This window comes from Ailuropoda melanoleuca, chromosome 13 (genome assembly GCF_002007445.2).
Source record: "Ailuropoda melanoleuca isolate Jingjing chromosome 13, ASM200744v2, whole genome shotgun sequence".
In the NCBI taxonomy this organism is placed as follows: Eukaryota; Metazoa; Chordata; class Mammalia; order Carnivora; family Ursidae; genus Ailuropoda; species Ailuropoda melanoleuca.
This window is the reverse complement of record NC_048230.1, coordinates 879,086-902,786: the sequence shown is the minus strand read 5'-3', so window position 1 is coordinate 902,786 and position 23,701 is coordinate 879,086. Positions and strand designations below refer to the sequence as shown.

At 53.1% G+C, this 23,701-nt stretch overlaps 1 protein-coding gene across 6 annotated transcripts in view; it reads left to right on the top strand.

Annotated features, from left to right (window-relative positions):
- The window catches only part of RAP1GAP2 (RAP1 GTPase activating protein 2), a 177,507-nt gene that overhangs the window by 58,323 nt on the left and 95,483 nt on the right, over positions 1-23,701 (top strand). For 3 of the 6 annotated variants that reach the window (XM_034640330.1, XM_011223399.3, XM_034640332.1), the window contains one exon: positions 17,389-17,473. In XM_034640330.1, coding sequence (XP_034496221.1) covers positions 17,389-17,473 — 85 coding nt within the window. Of the gene's footprint in view, positions 1-17,388; positions 17,492-23,701 lie in introns of all 6 variants that reach the window. The other 3 variants (XM_034640331.1, XM_034640333.1, XM_034640334.1) reach the window with 1 other exon arrangement.

Below are 23,701 nucleotides of genomic sequence, written 5' to 3'. Positions count from 1 at the left end.
GGTTCGGAGGGGGGTGCTGTTGTCCAGGGGAAAGATTGATAGGTGATGGGGAGACAGTGGGGCGGAGGAACTAGAACCAGTTTGGGAGGTGGTGAGGACTTAGTGATGCATTGGAGGCCTTGGGTGGGGAAGAGGGGGCTCAAGCATGACTTAGACACATCATATCCCTGGAGGCCAGTGCACAGTGGGTGCTTTATAAGTCCTCACTGAGCACCAGATGCCTGAAGAGGAGAAATGGGGCCCTTGAAGCTCTTTGTGCTCTTACTGAGGCCTTTCTCACGACTGCTCCCTGATAGTGCCCTTGGTCTTGGAAGGGAAGGGTGAAGAGAGGCCTCGGCACCCCGTCTCCTGAGGGAGGCGCAGGGTTACCGAGCCCCTGCTCTGGACCACCTCCATCCTCTCTTCATTTCAAGGTCTCCTGCCTCAGGAGACCATGGGGGGGTGGGGGGCAGGGAGCTGGAGAGAATGGCCTTTCAGGGAGGGTCTGAGCTTGTGGGGGTAGTCATGGGCTGGACTGGCAGCTCGGAGGACAGTGATGCTTTTCCGAGGTCCCCAGCCTTGGGCTAAAAGCACTTCCTGTATACGGGTCATGCCACCCCAAACGGCCCGCTGCTCCTCCAGGGACACCCAGGGAGAGCTCAGAGGGCTGGGGAGGACCCAGAAAGATCTGGCCCAGCCCTTCTTGTGGTTCTCGTGGGTGTTCCTGCCACAGGCCCCCGCTCTGGGAGCCCACGACCTGCTGGGGCTTCTCCAGCTCTGCGGCCTTTTTACTGATGGATTTTGGCCTAGATGGGGAGGGAAGTGTCTTTTGACTGAAAAGCTTGCAAAAGCTTTCATTTTCTCTCTCCTCTGTCCACCTTGTCTTTTTCCTCTTTTCTCCCTTTTCATCCTCTGCCTGGTTCCCCTGCCCCTCCCCCAAGTCCCTGTTCTGTAAATCTGTAAAACAAACAGACTTAAAAAAAATCTCATTCATCTCTTCCATCTGCAGCTCCCAGCAGGCTAAAGCTGCTGCCTCCCTTGGGGGTTGGCTTTTGCGCTTTGGGCATTAGTCAGCTCTCTGCAGCCTGGGGCCATTGGCGGAGAATCCCAGGCGACTGCCAGGCAGCGGGGGGCCTTGTCAGGCAGGCCTCAGAGGCTCTGACCCAGATGGATGGTGGGTGGCCAGAGAGGGACCCGGAAAGGACAGGCAGGGGACTGGAGACCTGAGCTAGCCTTTGAGCAGTAGCAAGGCTAGAGAGGCTACCGTGGTCACCCCTGGTCTGTGTGGACTGTGGGCTCCTCTGCCTGCTCTCCTTCCTCCAGGGAGACTGTGGGGACCCCAGGGAGGATTTGCTGGGGGCCAGCTCCGCCCAGTGGCTTGTTGTGTTCCCGGCTTTTGACAAACCCAGGTGAACCTGCAGCAGCACCAGGTGCTACCCTAACAAGCGCACGGCTGTGTACTTACCGTTCAGCACTGTTGGAGGCGTGGGGGGATGTGAGGAGCACAGGGTGTTGTCCTCAGGAGCTCGGAGTTTGCAGGAGTTTGCAGTGCGAGTGAGAGCCCTGCTCACACGGTGGGACCCTGACTGAGCTGGGAAGATGAAGGTTGGAGCGCTCCCAGCTCTGCTGCGGGAAAGTACAGGGGGCAGGGGGCAGAGGGGCCACTGCTGTCTTTGCTTTCATTCTTCCCTTCGTTCGCCTGCTGGTTCAGTCCGTGCGTGAACAGGGTGGCTCGGGCCACACATTGTGCCGTCAGAATGCTTGTGTTTGAGTTCTGGTCCCTCTGGAACTAGCTGTGTGTCCCGGGCACCAGCCGACTCATCCGTGTGGAAGATGCAAACACGGCTCCTCGTCCCCATCATCTTCACGGAATTGTGCGTGGCAGAGAAGGTGATAAGAAACGTCATCGGTGCCAATTGTTATACAACGCAAAGTCTTAGTATTAACAGGTTTTGAAGGCCTACAGTGAAGGGCCGTGGCCCTGGGCTCCGTGGGCTGTTCAGAGATGGCTGCCACGGCTCCTGCCTCAGAGCGCGCACAGCCTGGCCTGCAACTAGACACGTTCTTGGAGGATCTGGCTGGAAGGTTCTCATCGTGTTTCCTCGTGGGGCACTGACCCAGCATGGCCCTCCAGCTCTTCAGTTCACTCAGCAAATAGTTACTGAGCGGCCACAGGAGCCTAGTGATGTGTAGGCACTCCCTGGAGGCCAGCGGCAAGGGCCCAAGCGCCACCGCGTCCTGGAGCAGAGCCCTGCTTCTCTAGCAGAGGGAGGCTGTGTGCCCTCTGCGTCCCGCCACACGCTCTTGCGTTCTGAGTCCGGAGGCTCAGCAGTGCTCGTTCACTGGATGATTTTTGTGGCTGGCTTAGGTGTGGCCTCTTCCTTTCACTGTTTGGTCTGGCCAGCTGGGACAGGGAGTAGATCTGGGAGGGGGCGACAGAGGCCCTGGGCAGGGATCCTTAATTCTCGGTGGCCCCATCTGCCTGTCGAGCCCGACTTCATGCCTCCTGGGGAGAATAATGCCGTTTCTGAGGACAGACCCTTCCAGCGTTATTGACGTTGATGCATCATCTTGTCACGTACGTGACCAGGGCAGCTGGAAATGATGCAGCAGGAGGGCCAGAACAGCAGCCTTTTCTCGGTCCCGAGTCCCTGTGGCAGGTGCTGGGGCTGCTCCCTGAGGCCTCGTGTGCCCTGGTTTGATGGGTTGCAGGAAGCAGATGTGGCAGGCCCTTCCCCACACCCAGTACACTTCATTAGATGCCTCTGGATTCTTTGAATCCCTCCTCTCCATGAATATGTATTAATATTTATAATAAAAATGTAAAATTCAGAAATAGAAGGATGGTCTCTCACTCAGTGATGTCCTTTGAAACAATCAAGGATCGGTTATTTTTTTTTTTTTTTAAAGATTTTATTTATTTATTTGACAGAGATAGAGACAGCCAGTGAGAGAGGGAACAAGCAGGGGGAGTGGGAGAGGAAGAAGCAGGCTCATAGCAGAGGAGCCTGACGTGGGGCTCGATCCCATAACGCCGGGATCACGCCCTGAGCTGAAGGCAGACGCTTAACCGCTGTGCCACCCAGGCGCCCCAAGGATCGGTTATTTGTATTTAAAAGATACTTCTGTAGGGATTTAGCAAATAAAAATAATTTTCTCTTAAAAAACCCGAAAAACAAAATAACTCACATCAGACTCTTTTTCCAAGCAGCATAGCTTTTGGACATCTGGTTGGTCTAGGAGAGAGCCCTTAAGGATCTGGAACTATCTTTTTCCCAGCAGAGAGTTTAACTGCTGACCCTGCTGCCTGAGCTGCCGGCCCCCGGAGACCAGGGCTGCCGTGGTGTGGAGCCATTTAGAACTTGCCACCCAGGGTCCCTTAGATTCCTAGCTTTGCCACTTAATTGCTATAGGACCCTCCACAAGTCACCTAACCTCTCTGAGCCTCAGTTTCTTTATTTGTAAAATGGGAACATAATTCCGTACCTACCTCATAGGGACGTAGAAAAGATTAAATAATGCATGTCAAGAGCTTTGCATTGTACTAAATAAATATTAGCTGCTATTATGATGATGAGGAGGACGATGCTGAGGGATACTTTTATTATCTCTACCGTCCATGTCCAGAGGAGTAATCCAAGGTCAAGGTAATGACATGAGCTTGGATCAAACAGGGCTAACTCTGCCTCTGCCTCTTGAGCAGGGAGTTGAGGTCAGTCAAAGCCGCAAGGGTGAATAGACCAAATTGCAGTGGAGGGAACGTTGGCCTGTCCCATGCTACTCTAAGTTAGCCCTCTAGCTCTGAGGGTCTGTGAGCTCCTTTTGCTTATTCGTTGTTCAGTTCATTGAGTGCCAGTCACTGTGCTGGGGGCTGGCCCAGCAGGCAAGGCGTGCAGTAGAGATCAGGGTAGGGGCCGGGGCGGGGGTTCATCAAGGCCCTCTGTTCTCACTGAGTCAGGAGGCGCGCCTGCCTAGGGGAGTGAGTTTCTGCTCATCACTTGGAGATCTTGGTTATCCAGTGATGCTTCAGGTAGCCAAGTCCTTTTTCTGAACCTTCCAGCCACAGAATACTGCCCAGGCGTTGTCCAGTGTATCCCTGGAGGCATGCACAGTTATCCTATCCCTGAGAAAGAAGCTGATGCTAGGAGGAGACAAGAGGTCTGATATCACTGGTTTGGTTCATTGGCATCTTGCGTTGGAGCATGTTGGTAAGGTGAGAGCAAAGCCCTGGTCCCTCGGGACTGAGTCAGCTATGCTCGGTTGCTTGGCTGCATGCGGACCCGGTTTCCCTGGACGTACATCTCCCAATCATGCACCACGGTCACCAACAAGAAAGCGCAAGAAAGAGGATGGGCCGTGTGCTCTGTCTAGGTATTGGAAAACGGTTCCAGGCATTTCTCCTTGTAGTGGATGAAGCTTTCAGAGATTGGTAGTAACATTATTAATTGAAAAGACCATACATATTTACCCTGAAATTCTACGGTCTGTCTCCACTGAGACTCAGCAGTGTGAACCAGTGATGAAACTCTCTAACTGGCACGTTACTAATAACATATTCAGAGAGGTCAAGAGTTAGAGGCAGAGTATGGGAGTGGAGTGGAGTGACGGCAGGCCAGGGAGGCCAATCCACTCTGTGACAGCTGGGGTGACCGCAATGCCAGCAGACAAGTGGGTGGTTTCTTAGCATGGATGGTTTAACACACGCCTGTGCTGGGCATGAGGAGGTGGGGCTCCTTCTCTCTGAGGGTTTACTAGAAATTCTGCCAAGACTTGGGACCACTTGGTTAGCGGTGTATCCTTATATTAGCATCATTTTTTTTGGTTCGATTCAATAGTCAAGATTTACCTGCTATGACTGTAAGAATCACTGTTGAGCCAAGGAGGGCACTATAATTATGTTTCCTTTTTTTTCTAAGAGAGGGAGGGAGGAAGGGAGGGAGGGAGAGAGGGGGAGAGAGAGAGAGAGAGAATGAATCTCAAGCAGGCTCCACACCCAGCACGGGCCCTCATGACCCTGAGATCATGACCTGAGCTGAAATCAAGAGTCGGACATTTAACTGATTGAGCCACCCCAGTGCCCCTGTTTCCTTTCTTGTATAAGCTTTTATTTTTCCTGGAGTTAATAATTAACTCATGTTTCCCCCATTAGCATATTTTCTATGTATTTATTTTTCTATTTTAACATTTTTATTTATCCTATCCTAATTCCTTGAATAGTTTTTTTTTTTTCTACCAAGTGTTTGCACCTATTAGATATCCTGTCAGTTCCATTCTTTTCATCAGGAGACCTCACTTCCAGAGGCCTCTATCCCGTACTGCTCCTGTTATGGTAAAACGACAACCATTTTATTATGTGCAAATTCTGTGGGTTAGGATGTCAGGTAGGGCACACTGGGGATGGGTGGCTCATGTCTGCTTCGCAGTGTCTGCGACGTCATCCTGGATGGCTCATATGGCTGGAGGTGGCTGGGATGTTCAGCTGGGGCCATACGTCTGAGGCCTTGGTTCTGGCTTGGTTCCTAGGTCCTTCTCTTGTCACATCTGCTGGGGCCGAAATGTCCAAGATGGTTTCTTCACTGGGATGGTCTGGGATGAATGCCTGGAACATCTGGAAGCTGGCTGGTATCGGCATCAGTCTCCATGTGGCTAGCCATAGGACAGGAGTCTCAGGAGAGCTGGGCTTCTCACATGCTGGCTGTTTTCCCTGGAGCAAATGTTCCTGGAGATCGAGGTGGAAGCTTCGAGGGTTCTTGTGACTCAGCCTTGGAAGTTAAGTAATGTTATTTCTGTCCCATTCTGTTGGTCCAAACTGAGTCACAGGGCCAGCCAGATTCAAGGCAAGGGGAGGTACAGGGGGCAATACCAAGAGATGCGCTCATCGGGAAGCCAACTTCGGAGACGAGCTACCGCATCTCCTGTCTCTCTTCTCTGCTACTTCTTCCCGGAACTGTTTTGGGGCAGATATTGGATCCTCTGATGTTTTTGTCTTTTCTTTTTCATTTTCCACATCTTTGTCTTTTTGGTCTACTTTTTGGGAGACTTCCTCAACTTAGCCATACCATCATATTTTTATTTTCTAAGATCTCTTTCCTGATCATTCCATTTTTTATAGCATTCTCACCTTGTGTCATGGGTACAAAATCTTGTCTTCTCTCTCTGAGGATATTACTTGATAGTATTTTGTGAAGGTCTCCATTGGTTCCTTGCATTGTCTGTTACATTCAGGTTCCTCTTGATTATTTTGAGATCTTTCCCTTATGTTGGAGGCTTGTCCCAAATGTCTGGCTACCCTTCGCCATGTCTCTGCAGGCAAGAGTGAGGCACTAGGAAGTGGGTTGGGAGCTGTGTGGGCTTGGGCTAGTGTGCCCCCTGGGGCTTCCATGCAGGGTGGTGCCTGGGTAGCAAACTGCCCTTTCATTGGAGGAGCCTGGGTACCTTTTCTCAGGAATCGCTGTTCGGTCGTTGTTCAGTGTCTTGTAGTGCTGGGTGTTGGGGAGGTCATTTGTCTGTCAAGGAAGTGACGGGTTGGTGGTGCTCTGTGTTTCAAGTATCAAACACTCCCCCAGGGTCATCCATCCCCAGCCCATCTTCCAGGCACCAGTCACCTCTTGTAGGCTGAATTTTCCTCTTCTATTACATTTGCTGTTGTCAGTTCACACTTTAAAAAAACCCAAAAAACCATTATTTTAAGGGGCTTCAGAAGAAGCAAAATAAATGCAGGTAATCAGTCTGATACGTTCATCATGGAAGCCTCAACAGGCTGAAGACGACGTCTATCTCTATGTCCGTATCCATTTCTGTTTTTATATCTATCTCCTCTGAAGGAAGCAAGAGGGAACTATTTAAAAATTATTTTTTATCGTGATACATGCCATACATCCAAACTGAATTAGGCAGTAAGCACCCGTGTACCTGCCATCTGAGTCAAGACATACTCACAGGCTGGGAAAAGGCTGGTGTTCTGTGCTTTTGTGCCCTATGGCTTTGTGATTTTGGGTCCGAAGCTGTCTGAGGCCATGACCTTGGGAGCTGGCTGTCTTTGCTCTGACCGTGGTGTTGCTCCTTCTACCGAGGCCAGGCCGTGCCAAGCCGAGCGGCATACCACGTGAGGGAAGCCGCTCACTCGGCAGTTTCCAGGTGACGCGGTGCACCCAGGCTGGAGGACGTGCACCTGCACCTGCCTTGCCCTTGCTCCTGTCTCTCCGCTAAGTCTTCGGTCCTTTTCTGAACCCGTCTGGGTTTCCCGGGGCCCCGTGACTTGCGGTGTGTCCAGAACGAACGTCTGCCTCCTGCAAAGCTGGTCCTCCTCCTCGGTCTGTGTCGTGGTCGAAGCACCCGAACCTTGGTTTTCTGAAACCAGCCTCTTAGCTTCTGCTCCCCCTATCACGAGATGATCTTAGTTTTGCCTCTGAGATGCCTTATGACCCCTTGGTTTTGTTTCTGTGGCCGTAAGTGCAGTGGGGGCCCCCTCCGGTTCCCTTCCTCCCTCTGCTTCCTGCCCTGCAGCAGAGCCCTGCCTCTGAAACTGCCGCTGCCCATTGTCTGTGGGATAAAGTTCGGATGGCTTGGTGCCTGTTTCCCAAACTGCAGTCTTGTCCGCAGACCACCTTCACTGTTTCTGTCATGTCTGGGTGCCACCCGTGGTAGTTTCCTTTAACTGTTCAGTTTCTAAAAGTTGAATGAACTCATTTTACTTTATTTTTAAAAGATTTTATTTATTTATTTTATTTGGGGGGGGGAGGGGTAGAGGGAGGGGAGAGAGAATCTCAAGCAGACTTCCCACTGAGGGCGGAGCCTGACACGGGGCTCAATTCCATGACCCTGAGCCAAAACCAAGAGTTGCACGCTTAACTGACTGAGCTACCCAGACGCCCCTTGAATGAACCCATTTTAGAAGGCGATGCTATGTCATCACCATAAAAGGAGACTCAGAATAGCCTGCCATCAATAGAGGGCACCTGTAAAGGACCAGTAACTAACCATTATAGGAAAGAGCACTGGACCAGCAGGGATGTGTGCACCCGGCCCTGGGAAAGCATGATGCAGATGTTCTTCTCGAGGGACCCCCTGTTTTTCCCACTGTCAGTGCACCGTGGAGCCCAGCTGCCCAGGGCCAGGCTTTGCTCTACTGCCCTCCCGCTATGGGAACTAGGCAAGTCACCTAACCTCTCCGAGTCTCAGTTTCCCCTTCTGTAAAGCAGGGTTAATAATATTTGCTGCAAAGGGTTGTCATGAGTCTTAAATGAGCTAGGCTTCCCACAGCCCTTGTCCGTGGTAAGCCTAGGGTGTGGGTTTTCACTTTTCTTTTTGAGGGTCTGCTAAGTGCCAGGCAAGTGTTTCCTCCGCATTGGTGACGCCGGATGGTCTGACTCGGTGCTCTTTGCTTTCAGTCCTCCATGCCTCTGTTTCTTTGCCGTTCCCCGTTTTTTTCCCTCCTGGGTAAGTGCTGGCCTTGCCCTCAAGGTCTAGCTCAGCTATGACCTCTTCTGTGATACCTGAGCTGATCTCCCAAGGAGACCTGGCCTTCCCTTCCCTGTGTCCCATGGCACTTTATTCCATATAACCCACAGTTGATACTTGGCAAGTGGGTCTTTCACGTGGGTGTGATGTGCCTTCAGGATGGTTCCTGCATCTTCACTTCTCCTGCCTGGATTGTCTTCTCAGATGCTTGTGAATAGTACCAGTGTCACTGCCTATGGTAACTAACACACAGCCCACCCTGGATCTCCATGAACTCAAGCTCCAGGGACGTGAGAACGTGCTGGCTGGTGTCCTCTCTTCTGTGCCTCTGCTGTGGCACACAGGACAGGTGGAGCTGGGTTTCTCATTGTGACGGGAAAGGGCAATGGGATTGGAGTGGGAGGTCTGGGGAGTTGAGCCCAATGCCCAGATTTCTGACTCTGTGGCTCTCAGGCCCACACCAAACCTCCCAGAGTCTGCTCTTACCCATATGGGAGCTGTGTGGCATCAGTCAGTTCTCAAAGTTGTCTGTCGGTAGGGCTTTTCCCAGGAGTGCGGGGATGTGCCTGTGTGTGTAGGTCCGTCCTTCGGCCCTGAGACGTAATAATAGAGGAGAAGGCTCGGCTGTCCCGGACCAGTGGCCGTGACTGGGTCTCCAGGGCTGGGTAACCCTCCTGCCTTTTTCCTCTTGGTGCCTGTCCTTTCTCCTACCCCCGGCCCGGTTTGTTTAGGGATTCAGGGTCCTCCAAGGAAGGGCAGTGCCATCCTCACCCAGCACACCCAGAGAAGCCAGTGTGTTCCTTGAAGCTACAGGCACAGAGTATTGCTCAGACCTCTCCTTGGTCCCATGGGCTGTCCCGTCCCATTGCCCAGGGTGTGGCCTGTTTACCTCCTGTGCAGCCCTGGCTTCCACTGTCGATTCATTCCTTATGGGGGACCCATAGACCTGTGGACCCTTGACACTCAGGCCTTTTTTTTTTTTTTTTAATAAGCTCTATGCCCTACGTGGGGCTTGAATTCACAACCCTGAAATCAGGAGTCCTGTGCTTTACTGACTGAACCAGCCAGGCGCCCCAACACTCATGCTTTATAAACATGTGTCCATAGACCAGCTGTACCTCCTGACCGGTTTTTCCTGCGGTGTGACCTGCTCACTTTTTGCACACTCATGCTGTGGTGATTTGGGGACTGCGCTCTCTGGAGACCAGGAGAGAGGCTGGCTGTGGGATTTGGGCATCTCCCCTTGCCTCTCAGGGCCTTGGTGTCCTTGTCTGTCTGATTAGGTTGTCGAATGGCTTCTAATGGTTTCTCCTGGAGCTGCTGGTCTCTGTCCATGAACCCCAGGATTGGGTGGGTGTGGTGGGGGTGGGGGTAACCGTTTTGCATTCCTGGGGAGTTTTGAGTCATCAACGGTCCCGAGTTGGGTTCTGAATCCCCAGGAACCAAGAGTGTGCACAGGGATGGGACAACCCTGCCAGATGCTGCTGGGCGAGCAGTTCCTGCTCCTTCCTAAGGGGCTTTTCAAGCGGAGCATTGGGACTTACTCCCTCCACCTGCTGGAACCTCTCATTCCCAGATCCTGTGCCCCCTTCTGTCCCTCTGCTACCCCACCAGGCTTGCTGGGCCCTGTTCTTCTCCCCTTCCACATCCGCCCCAGCACAGGACAGACATTAACCCCCTCACCTCTGTGTCTGTCCTTTGGAGCTTTTGCAGTCAGGCCATGTGCATGTGCCGAGGACCCAGTGGCCCACACGGTGGCTGGGCTCTCCTGTCCCTGCCTCCCAGGCTTAGGGTGCAGAGCATATGGGCATTTGAGTTTCCCCAGATTGGACGCTGTACTTGCCCCCTCCGCCCTCTGATTGTCTTTCTGCTTTGGCCCCTCCTCCACGCCCAGTCCTTCCCCCTTTGACGGCAGCCTTGGCAACAGCTGCGGTGGCGACAAGGTCTTCCGAAACCAGGCCTTGTGCCAAGTGCCTCATAGGCCTTATTCAGGCCACTGCTGAGGGGGCTGTAATTAACCATTTTACAGATGAGGAAGCTGAGGGGCGCTGAGATGAAGTGACCTGACCAGGGTCACACAGCTAATTGGGGTAGGGCTAGAATTCAAATCCAGGCCTGTTGAACCATAAAGCCAGTGCTTTGGATCCACCATGCGCCTTGTCCATCTGCCTGGCCCTCTCCTCTCTCCAGCCCGCTGCCAGGCTATCCTGCCAAGCCTGGACGGAACTTCTGGAATATGTTTCCAAACCTAGCGATGCCCCAGCACCGCTGGCTGCTAGGATGAGGGCTACGTGATTGTGCCACAGGGCCTGGCGTCTCTGTAGACAGCAAGGCAGACTCTCCTGGGCCTGGACCCTCAGTCTGCACCCAGCCTTTCCCCCCTCCTCAGCCCTCCCCCTGGCCCACCTTGCCCAGGGACCACATAATTGTCTGCCACCAAAAAACCTCTCTAAGATACTAGTCACTGAGGAGCTGAGCACAATTTTCTGAGTCCTGTTCAGAGAACAGGTGTTGGGAGCTAACCTGCCCATTCTGCAGATGAGAAAGCAGGGAAAGCAGAGAGACTTTGAGGTTCAGCTCGTCAGGCCTAGAGTTAGTCCTGGCTTCTAATTCCTCTTTCTTCTCAGCGTGTCTGCTTCTTATGATTTCTCGTGAAGCTTTTCATGTTACGTTATTCCTATTGTTTACAGTCTAGTTAGTTACATAGGATGGGGAAATATGAAAAGTTAAAACTCAAACGATCTCTCCAAATAAATGACAATGCAGGTCCTTCTGAGTGCTGGGAGTGGAGATGGCAGGCCTTGCTTTCAACAGGTGTGAGTAGTAAGGGAACCCTCGTCAGATTCTGGAGCTTTGCCACAAAGCCAAAATTTACACGCAGCCCGCAGCCCTGGGAGCACCAAGAGGCAGCCAGAGCAGGAAGTAAGCAGCAGAAATGACAGAAGTAGAGCCCATTCAGCCCCTTCTCTCTTAATCCTTTTTAAAAACTGAGTTATAATTTACACACCGTAAAATTCACCCTTTAAAGTGTGTAATTCAGTGCTGTTTGGTATATTTACACAGTTGTGTCACCATCACCTGTGTAGTTCCAGAACATTTTTATCCTCTCAGAAAGAAGCCCCTAACCCATTAGCTGTCACTCCCCATTCTTCCCCAGTCCCCACCAGCCCCTGGCCACCACTAATCTACTTTCTGTCTCGGATTTGCCTGTTCTGGACATTTTCTGTAAATAAAGTCACACTGTATGTGGTCTTTTGTGACTGGCTTCTTTCCCGCAGCGTAATGTTTTCGAGGTTCATCCACACCGTAGCCTGAATCCGTACTTTGTTCCTTTTCATGGCTGATTACTATTCCATCCTGTGGCTAGACTGCATTTTGTTTTTCTGTTCATTGCTTAATGGACACTGGGTGATTTCCACCTTTAGGCGTTGTGAATGGTATGTCTTGTTCCTTTTGATTTGGTTTTCCTGGGAAGCTCTCTACAGTGACCAGCTGTCTGCATTCCTGCAGGTTGGCTCTTTGGAAAGCAAGAGAAAGCAGAGCCAGCTGTGGCTGGGTGGCTGGGGACCTATGGGGTGAGAGATGCAGACAGAGGGTGTGTGTAGGTTTGGAAGAACTCTGCCAGAAGGAGGCCTTAAACCTGGCCCCAGAGCCATCTGCTGATTGGTGAGTATTTTTCCTGTTGTTGATTATTAACTGATCATTATGATCCTGAGAGTGGATCCCTGGGGCTAGAACTGGTGCTTTTTTGAGATGCCAGAAGGGTTTCCAAAGACGTTAAACAGTCCTGGACCCTTCCTTGCTTCTCTTTCTCCACTTGGAGATCAGATCCCCATTTTAGGACTTATAATAACAATAAAGATGATGATAGTAATAGTGGTCTATATTTGTATAGGACTTATGTTTTATTTCACAGCCATTACATTTAATTCCTCAGAACATCATTGCCGTCATCTTTGCAGATGCAGGAGGTGGGACACAGAGACGTAAGGTGACTTACCCAAGGGCACACAGTGGGGTAGCAGGTAGAGCCAGACTGGAACCCGGGAGTCTCCTGAACCCTAGCGTAGGGCATTTTCATAGAAGTGGGGGGGAGGTGACCTTAGACGGTCTAGGGCAGAGAAATCCGAGGCTGGACGGAAGGAGCTAGAAGGCCTGGGTGCTGTAAGTAGGGCCCTCTCCGGGGGAGGGGGGAGGGGGTGAACAATCCCATCTGGGTGAGCCATCCCCTGGCTTTCTTTGCTTCCACCACAGACTCCTTGGTCGTTTCCTCTTGAGACCTGCATTTGGCTAAAGCCAGCCAGGCCCTCTCCCAGCTGCCCCAGGTTTGTCCATGCTCCTGGGGAAGGAATCCCAGAGCAGAGAACCTCAGTGCTAGGTGGATCTGGGGCACAGGGCTGCTGAGTGGGTAGCACCCGCACGACCCCCAGAGGCTGGAGGAGGCCCCTGACCTGTCCATTCATGTCCACGCTTAACCACCTTTCTCGCTGAGCAGAGTGTATGGTCTTCCTCCTCCCTCTTCTGCCTTCTCTTCGTTCCCCTTTTTCCCTCCTCTTTTGGGTCCCTGTGTGGGTCATCGTTGGAGCTGTGTGGCTGGCTTGGTTGGAGAGACAGTTTCAGACTCAGTGCCTTGACAATGTCAGGATCACTGTGGGTCACAAGAAAGTTGTTACAAATAATAGTAAGGATACCATCTCTGCTAATAACTTACCTTTTGCTTATAATAAATGAGAGCAGATTCAAGGTTATTTCTTGGTATAATCATGCCTCTTTCACCTACTTGTGTGTGATTTGTTTGCCTGAGAAAGGGCTGGAATGGCACTGAGCACCCAAGTTTTTACTCTGTCTTAGCACCAGCTGGTGACCGGGCTGGGCCTGGCTGTCCCTGGGAGGGTGGCTCCCGCACAGCACACAAGGGGCGTGAGGGCCGGGGCAGGACGAGGTTGAGCCCAGCTGACCGTGGCAGGGGTGGTGAGGTGCCAGCGGGGCATTCTGTTGTCTTTGTTTTTGGTTTTCCGATGACAAAGGCAAGGTTAGAGCCTGCGACTTTGGCAGTGCCCCCGTGTCCTAAGGCTGCCGTATCCACACGCCACGGGCCGGCAGCTTAAAACAGCAGGCTAGAAGTCCCAAACCAAGGTGCCAGCAGGACCTGCTCCTTCTGGAGGCTCTGGGGTGGAGGCCGGCCTTGCGTCTTGCGGCTCCCAGTGGGGCTTGGCGTTCAGCTGAGTCACTCCGGGCTCTGCCTCTGTCGTCACGTGGTATTCTCCGTGTGTCCGTGGCTTCACACGGCCACCTTTGCCTCTCTTAGGGACACCAGGCAAATTGAATTAAGGGGCCACCTTAATGACCTCTTAACTTGATTACATCTCCAAATAAGGACATAGTCACGGGTACTGGAGGTTGGGAATTCAACATATCTTTTTGGGGGACACGATTCGTAATAGGCAGTTGGCTCTTAATTAAGTACCTTTGGCTTCTAGGAGTTGAGAATGGAGATGGAGCCGTGTGTCCCGTCCCCCCCAACAGGTGCCACTCAAAGCCATCGGTATACCAAGGCGGGGTAGGTTTGTGACCTAGGGCCTGTGTGTACTCTGAGTTCTGCTGTTTTTGAGGGCAACAGGCTTGCCTCTGTCTACCCTGGCTTCCCATCTGGAGTCTTGGACAGAGCCCTAAAACAAGCGTGAAGCCACGAGCCGCTGGTGCTCATTCCTGCTCCAGTACCTTCCAGGCTCCAGACACCACTCAAGGCATCCTTCTGGCTGGAAGGCACCTTGTGCCCCCACTGAATTGTACCCACCACTCCCTAGAGACTGGTCCCAGGAGATTCTGCCAGCATTCAGGGAAAACAGGCTGGCCCAGGGAAGTGGGGCTCAGCGCAGGAGGGGTGGGGCGTGGTGGCCCTTTGCTGAGACTCAGGGGCCTTGGGTAATGATCACATCTGCTTTGGTCCCATGGGAGTGGACATCTTGCACCATGTGGAGAGAAGCAGACAGCGTGAGTCTGTATTTGACTGTCCCTAGATCAGTGATACTAAAAGCCTGCCAACATTGCCCTCCTCTAGGATTTGTGTCCCTGGAGAGCCAGGACCGCAGTCAGGCAAGTGTGCCACAGCCTCCTCCAAGAGAGTCATCCAGAGATCCTCAGCTAACCCCTGAACAGTCCTGTAGACTTTGGGCATGGGGCTTGCCTCCTGTCCCCTCCCTACATGCTTCCTCCTTGGCTCCCAGCCCCCGAGGGGAGCTGCTTTTGTCCATCCTCACCTTAGGGGACCCGAGGGTGGTGCCCCATCCCTGTTCATCCTTCTTCCTCTCCCTTTCAGCCACTGTGGCTCTCAGGGGCTGGGTCCGTTGAGGAGGAGTGGTAGCTGCTTGGGAGAGGGCGCAACAGCTGGAAGGGGCGAGCCTGTGCTGGGATCCAGCTCTGTGGGGTCCACAGGCAGGTGAGGGCCAGAGCAGCTGGGCTAGACCTCACACTGGCCCAAGGCCATGAGAGGAGGTGGCTCTCAACGGAGAGGTGGAAGGAGCCTCGTTCAGTCCTTTGTGTGTGAGCACGTGCACATCTACACGTGCTGAGTCGTGGCCCTGCTGGTTCGTGTGCCAGTTACAGTNCCTGGGGGGGCCCCCCCCCCCCCCAGAGTGAGAGCTAGGTCCAGGCAGACATGAAGAAAGAGACAGATGGAGGATCAGAAAGGGGGATTGGCAGGTCGAGGTTAATGGGGGTCATATGGATCTTCTACGAAGCCAGATGTTCATGCAGCCTCCTTACCTGGTTGCCTCGAGGACAATGAGGCCTGGCCCGCTGCAGGGGTAGGCAAGAGTCATGCCAGGGTAGACAGGGCCCCACAGCACCTGGCCTGGTCTCTTGCAGGTTGGGCTGCCCTGTGGGCTAAGGGGAGCCAGGCTGGGGGGTGTCTGGCTCGCAGGGCAAGGGCTTCTTCTGGTGCTCTGTAGGGAGGGTGGGCTTCTCTCACGATGGATGCCCGGGGTTGGAGCTGTCATCCCTGTTGGCAGGAGGTGGCCTGGAAAGTACAGAAGCATTCTCTTGAGGTGGCAGTGGGGGTCCTTTGGTCATTGAAGTGGGACCCAGGTGTCAGGGCTACTTCAGGGTGAGGCTCTGGAGAAGGAAACAGTTGCAAAGTTGGGAGCCTTGGTGGCTCAGCCTGGCCTTGGACTCTTACTACTGTTACCCTCAGCTCTCCCTGCTGTCCCAGGAGATAGTCAGGGCACGTCCAGGACACCAGACTCCCTCGCTGGGGGCTCCCCTAGGTTCTGCCCAGCTGGCCCTGTTGCGTAACCATTGCTCCAAATGCTTAGCTCACTGCCAACATTCTGCCTGGTGATTGGACTGCAAGCTAGCACTCCCTGGTCACCAGCGAAGGCCAGATGGAAAGTGGGGAGTATGTGAGAACGGTGAACTTGTTGCTGTCATGTTGTCATGGTGACACAACTCTGTTGAGCTGCTTCTCCATGGTCCTAGCCCACATGGACTAAAATAAGTTCTACCTGCCACTCACACAGCAGGCAGCCGCATCCTCCCAAGGTCAGCTCTCTGGCCATGGTGTGTGTGTGTGTGTGTATGCGTGTGTATGTGCGCACGCACACGCATGCTCATCGGGTCGAAGGGTACCCAGGAAGGATGACTCACAAATGTTTATACTCCTCTTCTGTCTCTCTTTTTTTTTGGTCTTGAATTCAAATGTATTTTGAAATACATCTACCAAATGTATAGCTGTATTTTATTAACCACTATAATTTTGACAAATGAAAATGCTTGAAGATAAATGCTAACTGCTGCAGTTTCAGGGCTGAATTATTTCCCACTATGTCATTGCGGTAAAACGGTTACATTTATTTTGATGCCTTTCAGAATTTGTCAGTGCCTCTGAGGCCCGTAGGCATTGTGGGTCTTACATGTCTTTAGAGCGGTGGTTCTCACTGCGTTGCACATCGGAACACCTGGAGGGATTGTAAAACCCAGATTCCTAGGCCCTATCACTGGAGACTCTGGTGTGCACCTGAGAATTTACATTTCTCACAAGTTCCCCGGTGATGCTGATATGATTGGTGCAGGAACGACACGTGGAGTAGCCCCAGCGCGCCCGGGTTAAGGGTGGGTTAAGCGCGGGACTCTTGATTCCTGCTCAGGTCATGATCTCAGGGTTATAAGATCAAGCCCCAGGTCTGGCTTCACACTCAGCAGGGAATCTGCTTGAGATTCTTGTTCTCCCTCTCCCTGTGTTCCTCCCCCTGCTTGCACACACACGCTCTCTCTTTCAAATAAAATAAATAAATAGATAAATAATAAAAAAAATAAGAAAAAAATAAAACAGGAGCGCCTGGGTGGCTCAGTTGGTTGGGTGTCTGCCTTCAGTTTGGGTCATGATCCCAGGGTCCTGGGATTGAGCCCCGCATCAGGCTCCCTGCTCAGCGGGGTGTCTGCTTCTCCCTCTGCCTCCCCCCACTTGTGCTCATTCTCTCTCTCAAATTAATAAGTAAAATCTTAAAAAAATAAAATAAAAGGATGTATTTTCTGGCTATACTGGACTAGGTTTGTTTTTTAAAGATTTTATTTATTTGAAAGAGAGAGTGAGAGCGAGCGAGAGAGAGAGAGCATGAGCAGGGGTGAGGGGCAGAGGGAGAGGGAGAAGCAGACTCCTCTCTGAGCAGGGAGCTCGATGTGGGGCTTCATCCCAGGACCCTGGGATCGTGACCTGAGCCGAAGGCAGATGCTTAACCCGCTGAGTCAGGAGTACCCGGACTGTGCTAGGTTTTAAAACAAAACAAAACAGAACAAAGTTCAGTACATCCCAGCAGAGAATGCGCTCCAGTCTGGTTTCACACGGTGTGTGTTAACAGACTGGTCCCCATGCCCAGCTCCTGTAGGCAGAGAGAGGGAATGGCTCAGGCAGGCCCTCACTCACCTCTTCTGTGTTCTGTGGCCTCTTCACAGGAAGCAGGAGCTGGCCAACAGCTCCGATGTGACCTTCCCCGACCGGCCGCTGTCCCCTCCTCTCACTGCACCACCCACCATGAAGGTAAGAGGCTCCGAATTGGTAAGTGGGGAGGGGAAGTGGCTGTCCCTTTGGTCCAGGCCCCGCTGCTGCCATCCAGTGGGTGCCACAGAGTGCCCGACACCTCGGGAGGAAAGTGTGACTGAGACTTGGGGGTGTCAGGGGCTGGATGAGGCCTTGGGGAGCTGTGGGGTCCAGCACGAGGGGCTCAGGCAGGAGTGAGTGAGGAGACTGAATGCAGCCTGGTGTCTTCACTTGATCTTAGCTAAAGGGCTGAGAAACGGTTGTGGGCTGGTGTCTTAAGGGGCTATTGCCCAGGAGGGCTTCCTGGGGCTGGGGCTGGGGAAGGCGGGTCTTGCGGGTGGCACCGTCCTGGGACTTGAGTGGCACTTGCAGGCTGGTCTGCCAGCCTCTGACTGGCCCTCCTGTCACCCCAGTCCCTGTGGGAGAGCTGCTCTAGGGCTTCTAGGGGTCAGGAATTCTTTCTTCTTAGCACTGCAGTCACAAGTCTCTTTCCTGGGAAACCACCTCCCAGAACGCGGGGCCCTGACTGCTCATTCCTGGAAAGGAGCTGAGGCAACTGTACCCTCCCCCCACCACGCCCGTCTCCTTTCAGCTGTCAGTATCCCCGACAGGATGGTCCCAGGCCTGAGCTGGCTCTCAGGGAGGCCTTTGGCTCAGCCAGTATCTCTGCCTGGGTGGCAGCACGTGATCCTCCCTCCCTCCCTCCCTCCCACCCACAGTTCGCGCCAGGTGAGGACTAGCTCTGAAGAAGTCTGAGGACTAGCGTCCTGAGTCATCTGAGGGGACATCTAGAGGAGCAGGGGCTCCCCTAACCTGATCTGTTGGCAAATGATCCCCCCCAAAGGAAGTAGATGAAAGCCACCCTTCCGTTATCATCTCATATTAGATGCCCACCATGCAGACAGCTGTGTGGTATGCACTGAGGGGGGGTATCATAGAATGTGAGCCTGCCCTGGTTGGATTAGGAGTTCAGGTGTTGGTGGGGCGCAGGGCTGACCGAGGACAGCTCTGCTTTCCTCCTGGTGGGGTACCCGGGGCACTGAAAGGCAGAACACCTCCATCAGCCTCAGTGTATCAGTGCAGGCATCTGAGCCAGGTGCTGGGTGGTTTGTTTGCATAGGGTAATGCTGCGAAGCACGTCACCATTCTGAGTTTCAGCCCCTTGGTCTGCAAAGTTGGATGTGGGATGCTTGTCACTGTGCTCATGGGTGGTGGGAGATTGCAGGAAGAACCCTGGAAGTCCCCTAGGAGGAGTCACTGAGTTCTCTTGGCAGGCTTCCCTTACTCACATGCTCATTTAATTCATTCAACACCCAGTACTTGCTTGAATGTTGTATTAGTCAGGACTCTTGGTTACAAGTGACGGAAACATAACTCACTTTGGCTTAAGCATTACATTAAACGGAATTTATTGCTTTGTAATGGCAAGTATAGACTCTCGGCATGGCTACATCCGTGAGTCTGTCTCTTTCCATCTCTCTTCTGTATTGGTTTCATTCTTTGTCAAGCTCTGTGTCTGTCATGGCAAGATGGTGACAGTAGCTCCTACCTGCTTAGTAACTTCAGTGGAAAGAAGTACTTCTAACAAAAGTCCCAGGGAGGAAGCTTGGGGGCCTGGCTTAGGTCACTCTGAAGCAGTCTAGCTCTGAAGTGATCATTGCGGCCAGAGAGGTGAGGGCTTTGATTGGCCAGACCTGGATCTCATGCCCACTATCTAAGCCCAAAAAACCAAGAGTGGGAGAGGGGTAGTTCCTCAAAGGAATATTGAGGTGTCATTAGGAGAAGATGGGGAGATGGTTGCAGGGCAGGCAAGACCAAACAACTTTCTACCATAAGTGCTGGCCCTGTGCCAGGCCCGGTGCTGAGTGCTGGGGAACCTTGTAGTGAACAAGGTGTCATGGTCCCCGCCCTCCTGGAGCTTGTCATCTAGCTAGGGGGCGGGAGGTGAAAGTTGAAAAACCAAATTGAAGATGAAGGATGGGCATTAGGTGTGATGAACGTTCCAAGGGAGAAGCACAGCATAGCTTGGGGACGATGTAAGGGGTATGTGTGCGTGAATCGAACCTAACCTTGGAGAGAGCCAGGCAGGACTTCTTGGGAAATGATGTGGAAGCTGAGCTCTGAGAGTTGCGTAGGACTGTGTTAGGCAAAGGTGTCTAACCTCAGGGAGGAGGAGAGTGTTCTAGGTGCTTGATGCTCGAAGTGAGGCCAAGGGACCAGCAGTGCCTGCATCGTTGGGTTGGGAGCTCCGTAGAAAGGCAGACTCTCGGTGGGGGACGTAGTACGGCAGGCTCCGTGAGCCCCCTGGAGCAGGAGGGAGGAGGCAGTGCGGGCAGAACGGAAAACCAGAGTGGCCAGAGCGTCTGCAGTTAGGGACGAAGAGGCAGACCCTTGTAAGTTTTATTTTATTTTTTACTTTAAAAAATTTTTAATCTGAGGATTTTTTTATGTTGAAGTATAGGTGACACCCGGTGTACAGCATAGTGACTCGACAAGCCTATAGGTTCTGCTGTGCTCCCCGCAAGTGTGGCTCCCAGCTGTCACCATACNGAGGAAGAAGCAGGCTCATAGTGGAGGAGCCTGATGTGGGGCTCGATCCCATAACGCCGGGATCACGCCCTGAGCCGAAGGCAGACGCTTTAACCGCTATGCCACCCAGGCGCCCCTGTGCTGTGCCTTTCATCCCCTGACTTAGTCATTCCATACCTGGAAGCCCGTGCCTCCTACTCCCCTTCACCCACTCTGCCCATCCCTTCCATCTAGACCCTTAGAAGTTTTGTTGAAGATTTTGGGCTTTATCCCAACTAAGGGCATTGATGTCATTGAAGATTTTAGTCAGAACAGTAGCCAGATGATGGTACTTTTGGAAAATCACCCTGGCTCTTGGGGGGAGAATTTGTAGGAGGAGCAGAGTGGAAAGTGGGGGAGGGGTTGGGAGGTCACTGAGGGAGTCTGGTGCAGGGATGGGGAGGGGATGATGGTGGCCTGACTCTGAGGGGTTTGTGGGGTTATTTGGAAGTGGTCAGATCTCTGATTTCCTAGGAGGTAGACTGATGAGATAGGGAGGATGTGGGGAGAGGTAAGAGGCAAGAGTGGCTCTGGGTTTGGAACAACTGATAAATGGTACAGCTGTTCTCTGAGACGGGGTACCCCAGAGGGAGGATGAAGACTGAAGTTCTAAGTGCTGTGTTGTACATGCTTGAAACATAAACGAGGGTGTCAGTGAGCTGCTTAGTATTTGGGGGCCGACTCAGGAAGGGTCTGGACTGGAGGTAGTAATCTGGAGCCATTTTTCTAGAGGTGGGAATTGAAGCTTGGGGTAGAGGGCTGGGCCAGGGGCAGTGAGCACTCCAGGGAGAAGGCGGAGTGAGAAGAGGAGAGATTCCTGGGGCGGTGCCCTGAGGGGCTCCCCTGGGCAAAGGCTGATGTGGAGGAGGCAGGAGACTGGGTGGGAGGAGCGTTTCACGAAGGAAGAATGGGCAGCTATGTCAACTGCTACAGAGAGGCCAGGTATGGTGTTGGAGCCCTCAGTGGCCTGGTGGTGCTGCTGTAACTTGGAACAGTTCTGGGGTGGGAGGAGTGGACAGCAGGCGGGTGGGCTGAGGAGTGAGTGGAAATGTTGAGAGGAGGGAGCCAGGAGGGTGCATGGATACAGGAGGGAGAGGTGCTGATCCGGAATCTGGAGCGTAAGTAAGAGATTGTTAGTTAACATAGGGATTCATTCAAAACATTATGACCGTCCGCTGGGTATCTAAGCCTACCCTGTTGTGGCTGGCACAGGGCCCGGTGGTCTGTTGGGGATAAGCCTGGCCTGACGGGAGCTCCAGGCAGGCTCAAGAGCAGAGCAGCAACCTGTCGGGTGGCTTTCCTGTCCAAAGCCCCAAGGCCAAGGTCAGAGCTGAGGACTCAGAGGAACATACGAGGGGTCGCCCTGAAGGCTCACACTGGGGTTGGGACCCGTCTGTGGTTGGTGTTGGGGGTCAGTGTGTGTATGTGTGGGTGTACTTGGACTTAGGGATCCCCTTACGACTGTTATTTGGGCTTGTTCTGTGGCAAAGACTTAGCCTGTGGCCGTGGTTAGGAGGCTGTCTGTGGCTAGCGTATTTTTGTCCTTTGGCAAAGCAAACTGACTCATACGGTTAGAACCACAGTCCTCCTACCAGCCTGCTCATTACAGAGGGAGCATCTCTTTGGTGACGGCACTTACCAAGTCCTGTTGCTGGCCGTCCGACACTTCCCCGCGCTGAGCTCCTCGAGGGCAGTGACTCTCCTAGTCTGCGGCGTGGGTGGGTGCTGGTGGATGTTTATGGCGGAGCACCGTCTGGGACATCCAGGTCGGGGGAGCCTGTGTTTGAGCTCCTGTTTCTCTGGTGTTGCTTGAATCTCATATCCTGGCAGACCCTCTATCTCCAGGTCACACTTGTCTAAATTATCCCTTAGACATGTGTTCTTTAAGATGCAGACTGAAGCTCCCTCTTTCCTCATCAGTCGTAGGTGGGGTCTCTACCTGCGTGGTCCTGGCCTCCCACTCATGATGTCGGGCTCCAGGGTGGGATCAGGCGTCTGCTTTGCTGATCTCCCGAGCTCCCCAGGTTATTATTGCACACCGCTCTCTGAGACATCCAGGGTGGAAGCTAGCCTCTCACCAGGGTCTCTGGCCTTGGGGGGTTCTGCAGCACGGTCCCTACCCTACCCCCAGCATCTGGGCAGTGGGGGCAGTGCAGGCTTGGGGCGGGGGTGGCAGGCCTCTCACTTTGGTGGATTAACTTGGGAGTCACAGAATGTCAGGGGGGGATGATTCATTTCTCTTATAGATAAATTGGATGGGAAATTGGACTCACCTAAGGTCCCCTGAAGTTAGTGGTGTTCCCCCTATGGTCAGTATGGTAAGTTAAAGTCTCAGACCCAAACCAGTTTTGATAAAGTGCTCTTCTCATCCCACCCCTCACAGCCAGGACAGCCCCATCAGGAAGGGACTGCTGGAGCAGAGGGAGCCTGCAGCCCCTCGAGAACCTCCTCAGCCCAGGCTCCTGCCCCCACTGAGCCCCTGATGCAACTGCTCTTTACTTCCCCTCCCCCGCCCCTTTGCTGTTTGTGTTTTTCAGGGGGATTTTTTTTTTTCCTAATATGAAACTGAGAAAAAGCAACCAAAGAGATGCTAAGCAGATGGGCTGAATGAGAGCCCAGTTCCAGCCAGAACTCACGCTGTGGATGGTGCAGGGTGGGCTGGGAGAGCGGTTTGGGGCTGTCTCCCTGGGAATGCTGCGGATTGTTTCCACGTCCACATTTTTTTATCTGGTTTTCATGCCCAGATGGATCAATAGGCATTGAGAGAGGGCCGACTGTGTGTGCCCAGCATTGCGCTGGGCTCTGTGGGGTCAAACCGAGGCCACAGTCCTCACCCCTCAAAGGGCCTGCTGTTTACAGGGGGCCTTAACTGAGCAGAAGAAACCTTATGGCTCAGTGTGTGACAAGCTCAGATGTGTCCTGTGGTTTCTCAATGGGCCGGAGAGGAGAGAGGATAGCTTCTTGGGGAGGCGAGGTGGGGTGGGCAGAAGGGCCCTGATGGCAAGCGCGGGGGTGGGCTAACCCCCTAGGGCTGACCGGAGACAACAACCTTTCTGGGCCTTGTGAAGTGAAGAGGTTGGGGTTGACCCTCCTGACTGTCTCCCAGCTCACAGTGAGTGTGCAGGGCATTTTGTCAAAGGTGACAATGCTTGGGCTCGTTCTGACTTTGACCTGAGCTGTCATATTTGTCTCTGGATCCGCACCAGGCCTGCGGTGGCCTGATCAGCTGTGAGGCGACCCTTGCTCAGTCTACTCCATCTTCCCTTGTGTGAGTCTGAGGGCAGCTCCCTCTTGGACCTTCTCTATCCTGCTTTGTTGAGTCTGAGGGCAGTCCCTCTCAGATCTCTTTTCCAGAAGAAGGTAATGGGGGCCTGGGGTTCCTGCTGTGGGGATGAACAGGAAGTCTTATTCCTACATTGTTCCTTTGGTACTTTGCTCTCCATGACTCACTAATGCCCTTGAAACCCTCAGGGGTAGGTCAGGCAGGTGTATAAGTCTCCAGATGATAGGGAAGAAAATGGAGTCTCAGGAGCTTGTCCTCTGCACCCTCTTCATTCCCTTTGGGCCGAGCTGTGCAGGTCTCCTCCTCCCACCCCCCCAGGCTCACCAGTTGTTCATCAGCCGTTCTCTCCCCCAGGGGACAGGGCTGGGCTTTCCTTT